General features: G+C 44.5%; 1 protein-coding gene across 1 annotated transcript in view; it reads left to right on the top strand.

Moving 5' to 3' along the window:
• The window catches only part of jph3b (junctophilin 3b), a gene marked incomplete at both ends in the record, with an annotated part of 41,215 nt that extends 30,274 nt beyond the window's left edge, over positions 1 to 10,941 (top strand). The window contains 2 exons of the mRNA XM_079162271.1: positions 948 to 1,933; positions 10,861 to 10,941. Of these exons, the coding sequence (XP_079018397.1) occupies positions 948 to 1,933; positions 10,861 to 10,941 (1,067 nt within the window). The remainder of the gene's footprint in view (positions 1 to 947; positions 1,934 to 10,860) is intronic.
• Positions 10,942 to 12,395: the final 1,454 nt, after the last annotated feature.

Below are 12,395 nucleotides of genomic sequence, written 5' to 3'. Positions count from 1 at the left end.
ATGCGTGAACAAACAAAACACACGTGTGTGTGTGTGTGTGTGTGTGGGATGGTGATAAAGGTCAGTGTTAACCACCCTCCAGCTTTGCGTCTCTGCCTCTGTCACTCACACTTGTACAGCACCGCAGGTAGCCAACCCACAAGAACATGCACTCCTGAGCGCAGTAACACACAACACACACACACACACACACCCTGACTTCATGACTACTGTACACTCCCACACACGGATACCTGCGATGACAGTGATTGTTCTTTTGCCATCTATTCTGCTCTCAGCGGCTGTCTGTTTCTATCGCGAGGAGATCTATGTCAACAAGTACCAGTGCTGATATTTTGTTTGTGTTGATGCGTACACATGCTGGGCATCATCATGTGCCTAACTGTTTCCTTCACAATTTTTTGCAGATAAAAACTAAGGGACAGTGCAGAAATGATTAGGATTAAAATATTTATTATCATCCCAGATTCACTCTTCCGTTGGGAGATTTATAGTAAAAAAAAAATGTTTTAAGAGATTAAATAGTTACATCACAAAGATGGCTTTGCATTTTTTTTATTTTTACGATGCACTCTTTGGACCAGCCGTCTGGAGTAAACATCTCCAGCAGGCCTTGTCATGCCACTCAGTATGTTGTGTAATTGATTTGATGGACATTTTTATCATTTTTTTCATGTTTGCTATAAATTGTGTTGCGTTTTATGTCGACAGTGGGGTCCAAAGAAAATATGATAATGTTGGAGGGGGGTTATGCTTGAAAAAATCCTCAACATTCACTTTCATTCTGAAATAATATGCCTGTCATCATTGGCTGTACTGATACATGCGCTCACATTTAAACAAGTAGTATTCGTCACGTAAAGCCAACAAGCACACGGACAGCTTCATAGCTTCCACCGCCTCCCAAAAATGTCCGTCACCTTTCTGATGTCATCTGTCCTTTGCAGGCATGGAGGTGCAGCGCCCCAAACGCCAGGTGTCCAGCGAGGTGGAGGGCGAGGGGCTGTCGAGTAGCGTCGGCACCGCCGACAGCCCCGACCTCTACGTGAAGAGCGCAGGCTCCGACGACCCCTCGAACGACGCTGCCACCCCTGACCTCAGCCCCCCTTCCTCCTCACCGCCCCACACGCCGCCTCCTCCCGCCCGGCCGTCCCAGCGCAGCAAGAGTGCCCGCTTCCACCGGCAGACCGCCGTGGACCACGGGGACAAGAGTAAGGAGGGTGAGAAAGGTGGGGGAGGAGGGCAGACGGAGATCCAGGTGATGGTGGAGGGGGGAAGCGGGGGAGTCGAAGGCGACGGAGGAGGAGTAGGAGGAGGGAAGGGGGAGCACCCACGGGCCAACAGCTGGAGCGAGGACAAGAGGAGGGGAGTGTTGTCAAAAGGGGAAGGTGGGCTCAGCGGCCAAGGAGCGAGCCGGACCAACGGACACAAACACAGCTCCTCCAATCACAAGTCCCGGGAGCATGGATCATCCAATCACAGACAGGCCAGAGGGGACAGGTGGACGGAGTCGTCCTCGTCAGCCTCTTGGACATCGGGGCACAGGGGCGTGCACGGTCGGGCGGGGCGGCTGCTGGAGCAGGATGAAGAGAAAATGAGCAATTATGAGATGGAGATGAAGCCTTTACAGCCCAGAGACTCCACTACCCACAAGCCCCATGAGCACGGGGAGGAGAGGCCCGGGCACAGTCATGCTCACGGAGAGGGACGCTCGCACACAGTGCAGCGACAGAGGCATAAGAACCGAGACGGGAGGGAGGGAAAAGAGGGGAAAGAAGGGGGTAAAGACTCAGCGCACAAGCTGGACAGAGCGGGGGAAAAGATGGATTCACGGCCTCTGCGTCGGGACCTCACCCTCTCCCCCCCTCTGAAGTCCTCCCCCATCACACCGGAGCAGCAGGACCACAGCCTCTTGCAGAGCAAAGGCAACTCGGTAAGACTCATACCGAGCACACCAGCTCTGGTACACAAATACAATACTCAACAAACTCTGAAAGATGAGATTAAAGCTACACAAGATTTTGCGTTTCACAAAACTGCTGGTGTCCTCAACACGACATTGCACTTTAGGCTACTCGCAGGCGCTTCGTATAGTCAAATCCCCTTTGGTGCACAGGCAGTTTGAGTTGAAATTTAAGAGAAAAATACAAAACGGGCTCTCACAGCAGTACAGAAAGCACTCTTTCCAGAACTCACCTCAGTGAACAAATGATTGTTGCCTTCATACCTTCACCTCAGCAGCCACTGTGAATTACATTTACATTTCCGAAAAATTCCATCAGTGCAGATTTAAATCTTTGCCACGACCAGACCTCACCGATGAACTCTCGAACCTGTGAATATTTCCTGGTTTAAGAAATTAGACTGGAAGATTAAACGATTTTCTTGGTGCACTGTTTTTGGGGGGCATGACATCAGTAGGGAGACAAGTCAACGGCTTCCACTCTGCTGAAGTGTCCTTCAGTGAGACTCTGAGTCCTTGTCAGCTGCAGGGCTGCTGTTGATCTCTTACCTCCACGTGGAGAGGGTCAAGGCCAATTTACAGGATCAAAAGTTCTAAATCAGTGAGGTCTTTTATTTTTTTAAGTTCACATCACAAGTAATCATATTTTTTGACTGCAATAGTCTGTTTCATCCCTTGTAAAACATCAAGTCAATCAATGCTGTAGTTTGACTACTAAAAAGAATATTAGTTCCAAGATGGTTCTATTATACATGTTTGTAGCACACATGACATGATGTAATGTAGCACAAATTTAGATAAACAAAAACAAAACGTAAAAGAATTTCTAACTTTTGTGAACTTTTATGTAAAGATATGGAAGCAAAGAAATGCCATAATAATTCTGCGAATTATAATTCAAACTTCATAAAAAAGAATACATTTTGAAAGTCCAATCTGACCTCAAAAGTACAGTACACCCCCTCAGTGTTTGCTTGAAGGATCACGCTGGTGTGGTTATACACAGCAAAAGGGTTTAATCAAATAGTAATATTATTTAAGAGAAAATATTAAAATATCGAGATATATTACGTAAATGGCTGCATAGCCTATATCGTCATATTATTTATAAACCATGTCGCACAGCGCTACTGCGCAGAATACCATCTGAGAATTATAGTGGACGTACACAGCTTGAGGAATAGTTTGTTTTGGAGTCATATGCACACCTCCCTTGTTTCCTGATCAAATGGAACTGAAGCAGATATGGGTCAAGTTGCAGCGCTTCGTTCACCTGTAATATCATTTCTGAAATACCACTTGTGTCCATGAATCCGATTGCACGTTCTTGTATTTGGCACGAACGGCTACGAGTTCACGCTTTGACTCATCCCTAGATTATTCTGCTGTAAGAGTAGCTGCCTGCTGTTTCACAAACTTCTGTTTTGATCTTGCGCAACATCAGGGGGGGGGCTGCTAAATCCAGCAGCTCATTTTGAACATCTGGGTTCATCAAAGTTCCGTTTCTGGGCAGCTGCTCCGGACGACTCTGGGGCTGTGGATCATAGTTGTACATGCGCATGAACAGTTCTAAAAAGTTTCCTTTATTGAGATCGTCCACATTTCCCCAGTGTCTACGTAGGAGACAACACAATATCCCAAACGACTTTTAGATGGTCCCAGTTCCTCTTGTTAAGTGAATAGTCCATGGCAACACATTCCCCCAGCCAGCTTTGAAACTTGCCCAGTGAAACGGAGTGGGGGCTTGCTCGTCTGGTGTTTTTCACACGCCTGACATAGATGCTTCCAGTCCACAAACCCCTCTCTCGCAAATGGGCCATCTGCACCATTTACAGAGAAGCTTGTCCTTATTTACATCGTATTCCAACCAAGAAAACTGTCCACACCACTTCGATGAGAAGCACTTTGATTTCCCGTTCTTGACAGGTCAGTGAGGTTGCCTTCAGATTTGGCTGTGAAGGTGGTTCATCAACTGCAGAAAAATTGGCGAGTGAGTTTGAATTTAGCAATTAACGTGCGATTTGTTTTGTACAAATTATTCAGCTTTGGTCTGTTACATTCAGTTACCTACAATTTTGTGTTTTTTAGAAACAAAATATGTTTTGATCAAACTTGGCTGGGTGGGCCATTGAGTAATGTGGGTTGGCCAGGCCCATTACTGGCTACGCGCCTGGCCTGAACCTCTGCATGGCTCTGTTTGGCCCTATTATCACCGTGTACGGAGCATTTGTCATATCTGTCGTGTCACTGCCACACATTGATTTGACTAAAAGGATTTGCAGCCCACTGTCATGAGGATACATTCCATCCCCAGTGACATAACACAATGTTATCCCGCATATTAAGATAATCCTCGGGGAGAGGCACAAGGTTTAACCTTGTGAAATAAAGCAAGATTTTTTTTTTTTGTGCTACGAGCAAGCAGGGGGAAGGATTACGCCGTTTTAATATCATTTTTTGGCTACGTCTTGACTCAGGCTGGTGGACGGCCCCAACCACGCTAATCCTGGATGATAGTACGGTCGCAGCATTAGCTAATGAAACCAAGTGAAAAAGCTGCAAGTGAAAGCCACACATTATAAATACGAGCTCTCTCTCTCTCTCTTGCGCTCACACACACACACTCACTCTACGTGTGTGTGTAAACTGTTAAACACAGTTCCACGCTCCTCACACAACTTGCTCTCTTTGATTCAAATTTGTCTGCAGCAGTGTGACGACTGACACTGTGGATGAAGTCGGTTATTTAGTAGTTCAGTGACTGCTGCTGCTGCTGCCACCTGCTACGTGAAAACATAAAGCCTAAAACACACCAAACACGGATACACAGGCGGAGAGAGAACCCCAGCGGTCCTCACTGCACCTTAGTAACAGCAGACTGGCAAACTAGCCCCTTCCTCACCAGAAGGCCCCCTATTGGTTAACCGGCGCTCTGTTGCTAGGGAACAGCTTATGCCTTGCTTCAACGGCGGCCAATCGGTGGGCGTGTGTCAGTGACAGGGGGGTGGGTGGGTGGGTGGAGGTGGTGTGTGTGTGTGTGTTTGTTTGCAGCCGCAGAGAAGCAAGTGAGATTTGTGTAAGACAGGTTCACAGCACACAAAGATACCATCACAGTCTGATATATACGCTGCAAACACCATGCTAACACTGGGGCTGCTCACACACACATACACACAAAGGACCTCCTTTTACCAATCAATCAATCAATCAAACTTTATTGATGTGGTGCTTATTGCGCAATATTGCAATACAAAAGTGCATTACATAGAAACGAAAAGAAAAAGCGTACTTTTTTTTTTTTTTACCTTATCCAGTATGAAGCCTCTGTACTGAAATAGCACTGCACCTCTGTGTCCACTCGATGAAATGAACCAGTCGTCATCATGGAACACAGAAATGAACCTGCGTGCATCCCAAAGGCTCATACTGACGGGAACAACACCTCAGTGAGACGTGTCCCCAGACGACCGAGCCCTTCATGGCCCACAATAACAAAAACTACCATGATGATGAAGAGATCTTGAATGTAACAAAATAGAATGACATTAAAGATGAAGGAACAGGTTCGTGGACACACGATATATCTCAAGGATTCTTTGCTGAGAAAACGTCAACAGATTGTGATGCCATCGTCAACTCCGGATAGACATTAAAACCTGCTTCTCTATCAGTCTCAGTGGAAGATCATGGAACAAGTGAAAGGCCTGAGCCTATAATGAAGGAGCAGATTTAGCAGGGACACGTCTTTAAAGCGTGTTTGACATGTTATCAGTCGCTGCTCCAGGGAGGGATATAAAAACCACAGGCAGAATCTTAAAATGTCCAAAGAAGAATCGACTTTAAAACAGGTGTATGTATACATAATGTGTCCTCGCCTGCTGACTGTGGTCAGCACACACACGCTGCTGCATTTCGGGCTGGTCTGCAGTTTATGTAAAGCTGTCTTAGGTGGGCCACAAAAGGAGGCATTACAGTACTGTATTCAAGCCTGCTGGTGATAAAAGCAGGCATAGGTCTTTTGGCATCTGCGTCTGAAAGATGTGGCTGTACTTTTGCGGTATTTCCTAAGACGATGACAGGCAGTGCTGGTGATATTAATATGCGAGCGTAAAAAATTCAGACGAGGATCAAAAAGCAGACCAAGGTTACTGGCTTGGGGCTTGATGTTTAGTGTCAAGGATTTTAAGTAACTGCACAAAGTTCTGTCTCAGAGCCTGTGTTCCAATTATGAAAAGTTCTGTCTTTGATCAGTTGTTGGAAGGTTTGTGACATGAAAGAGCGGGTGGTGGTGTAGCGTGTCATTTTCATGCAGACCCAGACTTGCACTGCCTAAACCTGCAGAATTGTCGAGTATTTGCATATGGTCTGCATGGCAATGAAAATGTGGTCCTAAAATGGAGCCTCGGGGCATCCCACAAGTCAATATTAGCAGAAGAGTGGTCACTAACGCCTCATTTTCACTGCATGGTTCGCTTCGCCTCGACTCACTGTTGGTCCCAGGTCCATTTCTCTATTTTGTTTTCCAATGAGGATAGTACCCCCCTCGGTGTAGAAGGGATTCTCAGGTGATCGCCACAGGGACAATTGTCTCTGACAAATCAGTGGTCTGCAGTGTTTTAACTCCACCTTATGGGCTCAGCTCGCTTGGAATTTCAACTAAGGTGGAACCAAAAAAGTACCAAGTTACTGTTCACAACTTTTACTGATGAAAAAACCCCAAAAAGAGCGAGTCGAGTTGAGTCATTTGTGAGAACAGCTGCGTGCTGCTGAGACATGAGAGTAGAACTGAACAATACAGTAAATCTGTAGGCAATAAAACAAAAGATTAGAAGAAGAAGAATAGTTTGGTGAGTCACTGCGAGCAACCATATGAAGTTATTCAAATAACAATGTGAAGCGTTATAGTTAATATAGCTTTCCAATGAATTTTCTGAATAATTGTTTGAAAATGGCCTGAAAAATATAAGTTACTTTTCTTTAAGAGATGCTTCTCAGTGGCAGTTCTCAGTTCCAGGGGACGCCAGTAAGCAGGTAAATGATTTGTTCTTTGCCAGCACTTCATCCTCAGGATAATAAGCATTCTGTTATAAAAAGGTGTTTGGTAGGGTCAAGGGAGCTGGTGGGGAGATTAAATTGCATCTCTCTATTAACGACAGCAAAGTGGTTCATCGTAGTTTCCAGCAAAGGGAAAAGAACAACAAATGGGGGCTTACACTGTTTGTTCTGTGATTATACTTAACCTGATCTTTGTTATCTCTGAAGAGTACCGCTCTGTGCTCTGTGCATTTTAATGATTTCACACTCGGAGGATTAAGAACAAACCGCCTCTGTAAGTAAATAGTAGTTATTTAAAAAAAAATAGGTTGCGAGTTCAGCAGTTTTGACGGCAAATCTGCAATTTTACTGAGTCATGCTTCAGGATTGAAGAAATAATGGTAGAAGTGCTGATTTCAGAGTGCTGTACCAAGATTAAAATAGATTGATTTAGAAATACATTGATGTAATACAATAACATAAATTACAACAATTATCAAAGGTAGTGGGAGATTTTTCTAAAATAAATCAACGTAAACAGCTACACCTTCATACATTTCCTTTAAAGAAATTAAAAAAGAGTTCACACATGGGTGGATGGATTATTGAACAGGCCTAACAGGCACAGGCCCAGGGGGTTACTTAAAGAGACGCGTACCAGCCAGTAAGAGATTCAAAATGTCCATAAAGGAACATTAAACGACCACAAAGAGACACAAAAAGAGACCAAAGAGATACAAAACAACAACAACAAAAAGACGCTGAACAAGAGGTGATAGGGCCTTTTGCATGTCTGTGCCAGGGGGCCCTTTGTTTCATGCAATCTGTGAAAATGGACATGCCATCTTACTTAAGTCTCATTGTTTTTTCCTCACATTGAGGGACGACTTAAAGGTATGTGTGTAGCATTTCGGAGGATCTATTGGCAGTAATGGAATATACTATTACTGATGTTTTCATTGATTTCAGTATAATCACCTGAAACTCAAATGTGTTGTGTTTTCATTAGCTTAGAATGAGAGCAGGTCCTCCTCACAGCACAGTCCACTGTAGTTCTCCGACACGCTTGTGAAACTGCAGTAACGTGATCCGCCGAGTGCAAAACCGCCCTCTGAATTTCGTATCTCCTCAAGAGGTCGAAGAGAAGGTCCTGAGAGATGCCATGGTGTTACGGAAGAAGCAGAGGGGTGTTCAGTTTGTTGCAATCTGCAACCACACCACTTGATGGCTCTAAAATCTACGCAATGGACCTTTAAGTCCAGAGTTTTTTTCCTCCAAATTTCTGGTGAAAATTCTTTTGCGCTTTTGAAATGTGTTAACTGTAAATTACACCATCAAACAATTCTATCAAGCAGGTCAAATCTAAACGTACTCACTTGAGTCCATGGGTTGAATGTTCAGAATTGTTAAAGCAATAGTTTGGACATTATGATAACTAAACTTAATCTCTAAACTAGTATGGAACTAGAGGCAGCAGCATTAGGTTAGCTTAACATAAAAACTTGAAGCAGCCAGCCTGGCTCCGTTCAAAGGTAAGAACATTTGGCTAGCAGCACCTCTAAAGCTCACTAATTAACTAATTATCTTGTTTGTTTATTTGGTATAAAAACTAAGAGAGAAACAAACAAGTTGCTGCTGCTTCTGCCCGTGGCTGTAGCTTCATTTAGAGTACATTAGAGTTCCCTCAGATAAGTGTATTTTCCAACTTGTCCTGTTGCAATGACCTGAGCTTCCATATGATTTACTCATTGAGAATACTAATTGTGAATGATCATGCTCCTTCGGCACCAATGAGATAACTAGACTGGAAAATGATCTAATTATTCAGTAATCAACAAACCATTTTTTAAAAGAGTGGAGATGGATATGAATATCTACAAGTCGGGAATTGTACTACATGCATGGTTGCATGGTTACATAAAAAGCACAGATTTCCTTCCTAAATTGAGGCAGAGAAGGTTAATGATCGGAGGATTTCCTCCACCTGGTCTGGTAATCATCTATGACACAGATCTGTGATAAGCCTTTCACCGGATTGATCAACAGAAACCTTGTTAGCAGCCACTCTGGACAAATTCATTTACAACAATGTTGCACTAATGCTGCTTGATATCAGCGCACAGTGTTCTCAGAGTCCCATTCCCCCCCCACTGCAACTATTAGACTCGATCAAAACCATACTGTAGTCCTGTAGGTGAATCCTTTGAGACCAAAAGACCAAAAATACACTTTATGTAAATACTTGTCAAATGTTACATTTCCTAACAAAAGGAGACTATTTGCGAGGGATTCTGCGTGGGGTAAAAAAAAAGAAAATCTGCTGCATTGATAATAACGTCAGTGAATATACTAGATTCACTTTCACATATTTACCCAGAGTGGACAGGTGGTCAGAAAGGCCGGCCTTCACCCGCACGACCCAGGTTGTCAGCCAGCATCTGCTTAAGTGTCACTGAGCAAGACACTGACTTCCCGCCAGCTCCGGGCTGCCGTTCTGCAGCCGAGCTCGCCCTCTGACCCGACTCTGTCAGAGAAGCTGGGCCTCCCCGCGGGACCAACGCGGGATTGTATTATTTATCTTAAAGAAGCAAAATTGCTCCTTCATCGCTGCGCTTCGTAACACGGATCGCCGTCGCTGCCGGGTCTTATCTCCACACGCTGCAAAGACACTGCAAATGTTAAACAGCGTAACAATTTCTTGCGATTTGTGTTAGATGTGACCATTTGTATTCATGTTTCCAGAAACAAAGCAAACCAGATAACAAGAGAGAGAAGTACAGTGGGATATCTTATTAGATTGTCTGAGGAAATAGGGTTGACATATCTAGCAAGGATCTGGTTCCCAGAGTGCTGCAGAGATAACATGTATTTGTAGGACAACCCCCCCAGAAGTTAGCATCTCACTGGCTCCATCGACGAAAAAACACAATGGGATTTTTCCATTGGAAACACTGCCACGCTTTTCCCTTCATCTTTCAAACAGCTCGAGCAACATTGTTTTAAAATGTGCTGAATAGATACAAGTTCTTTTCGTACTTGCATGCTATTTCTAAAGGAATATGGGCTGGATAGAGAAAAGAAGAAAAAACAAACTCTGAAGAGACCATCAACCACCCTGTGGCTGACAACTCACACTCCGGATTCATTAGTTTTAGCACCACACAGCAGCACTAAAGTAAAGTATCAACACGTATTCAATAAAGGACAACATTGCTGCTGTCAGGTGAAAACCTTGCTAGAGCATTGTGTGTGTGTGTGTGTGTGTGTGTGTGTCTGTGTGTATATATATATATATATAGACCCCAGGGCTGTACGATTTTCAGAACCAGTAAAAAAGGCTCCTATAGGGGAAGCGATAGTTTCCAGAATTCCCCTGACCGCCGTGGGATTATTGACGCGCCTGCAGTTATGCAAGGTCCAATGAATGTGATATTAAAAGTGTGAAATGATTTCAACACAACAACAAGATCGCTTCAATCACCAATAACTTAATATGAACACATTAATACAATGAAGGACAATCCTCTACTTTATGTTTAAAACACAAAGCAACCTACCACCTCATATTTAACCACGAGTAGGTTTGGAGGTTTGCGTTTCCCTTTACTTTCTTTTCAATGAATCCCCTAATACTGCATAGCATGTTTATTGTCATATTAATATCCAACTGTGGTAATAAGAAATGCGTTGATTTGGTAAACAAGGTGACTATAAATGACTGACATCAGTTGTGTGCATTAGAAGGTTAGATATACTGTCTGTATGAAAACAGCCTTGTGTGTGTGTGTGTGAGTGTGTGTGAGTTTGTGCGTCCTGATTATTGACACTCTCCCCTTTCCTCTCTCCCTCTCTCTCCCACGCAGGCCTACAGCTCTATCCTGGTTGTCATGGTGATTCTGCTCAACATTGGAGTGGCTATTTTGTTTATCCACTTTTTTATTTAAAGACAGCACCGCTTTCAGAGTCAGCCTATCTATGCTACAAGAACTATACATTTCATGTGAGTATTACGACGAAAACCTGCAGCCCCCCCCCCCCCCCCCCCCCCCGCCCCCCGTTTCGTGTTCCCCCGGCAGGAGGACTGCTACCGGCTGAGGGCTCCACCGATATTTGGGCTAAAGGTAGCTAACCCGTGGCTAACCTCAGTTTGGTCCTGCCTTTGGGAAAAAGAGATGCTGGAGTGCATAGTGAAGTGGACAACAGAGGGGGTAACCCAGTCCTGGACTGTGAGGAGGCGATATAGTTCAGAAAGTGGACCCGTGAGCTCCAACAGCTCCGCATAAAGACTCAAGTGGGCTGATCCGGTCTGATCCCCGGGCCTTGAGAGCTGCATTACAGCAAGATGTCTGCTTCCACTGTCTGCAGACAGGACTGACGAGGCAGACTTTTTCTTTTTTTTCATCTTCAAATCATAGTTTTCAACAGATTTGTAACTTACAATTTATTTATTGACATTTTTTTTCTCTCATGTACAATATGTTGATGAATATATTCTTTATTTTGTAACCCTCCAGCCCTCTTTATATAACTCCTGCCTTTTTGGTTCCTCCGCCTGGCCCGGATGTTGTTACCGATGGTTCAAGGTGTGTGTGTGTGCGTGTGTGTGTGTGTGTGTGTGTGTGTGTGTGAGCTGGCTAGTCATTGCTTTCACCACATCCGTCTCATTCATCCGTCCCCGTGCTCTGATATCTATCTCCTCTCATTCTCTCTCCATCACGTGTATGATGTGCGCGTGTTTGAAATAGGTTTATTTGAGCAGAATGAGAGCGTTTTTTCCCCATACAATGTGTGTTAGAATGGCAGCGTGCGTGGTCTCCCCAAGTAGCTCCGTGGCCTTTCGCGCTTCTCGTGAACTTCACGAGAGCTGCTCGCCGCTCGTCCACATCTAGCTCTTAGCATTAACTGACGTCTCTTCCCCTCCCACTCTCTTCCCACCTCCACGCGCACCAGTCAGAGGACGGAGCTCCCTCTGAGTCAGTGGTGGTGGTGGTGGTTCAAGACAGGCCCTGTCCTCGGCAGAGAGCTGACCCTACTGTACCAGTGGCAGAGGCATTCGGAGGAAGTACTGCATCCACCGGAGCCCAGCCTGTTGTGTAATACCAGAAATATGGCTTCAAAGGGCAATGTCATACTGATAAATCAGTGTCTCCCCACTGCTTCTGTCAAACACATTACCTGAAGACAGCGGCGACATCTTTTACTATACTTGCAAGATGTCTGAAAAAACAAAAAAAAATACGAGTCGCCCGTGCACCCGCCTTGCTTTTGTAGCGCAAATTGATAAAAGTACAAAAATGCATGTATTTGTACTGTAATATCTTAGTCGTGAGTTGAATCTGAAAGCAAGAAGAAGAAGAAAAAAGCTTTAAGAAGTACATGTGACGTGCTGCGTTTTGAT

This window comes from Pholis gunnellus (assembly GCF_910591455.1).
Source record: "Pholis gunnellus genome assembly, chromosome: 7".
Lineage (NCBI taxonomy): Eukaryota > Metazoa > Chordata > Actinopteri > Perciformes > Pholidae > Pholis > Pholis gunnellus.
Note: the sequence above shows the minus strand (reverse complement) of the source record. Positions and strands in the feature narration are given on the sequence as shown.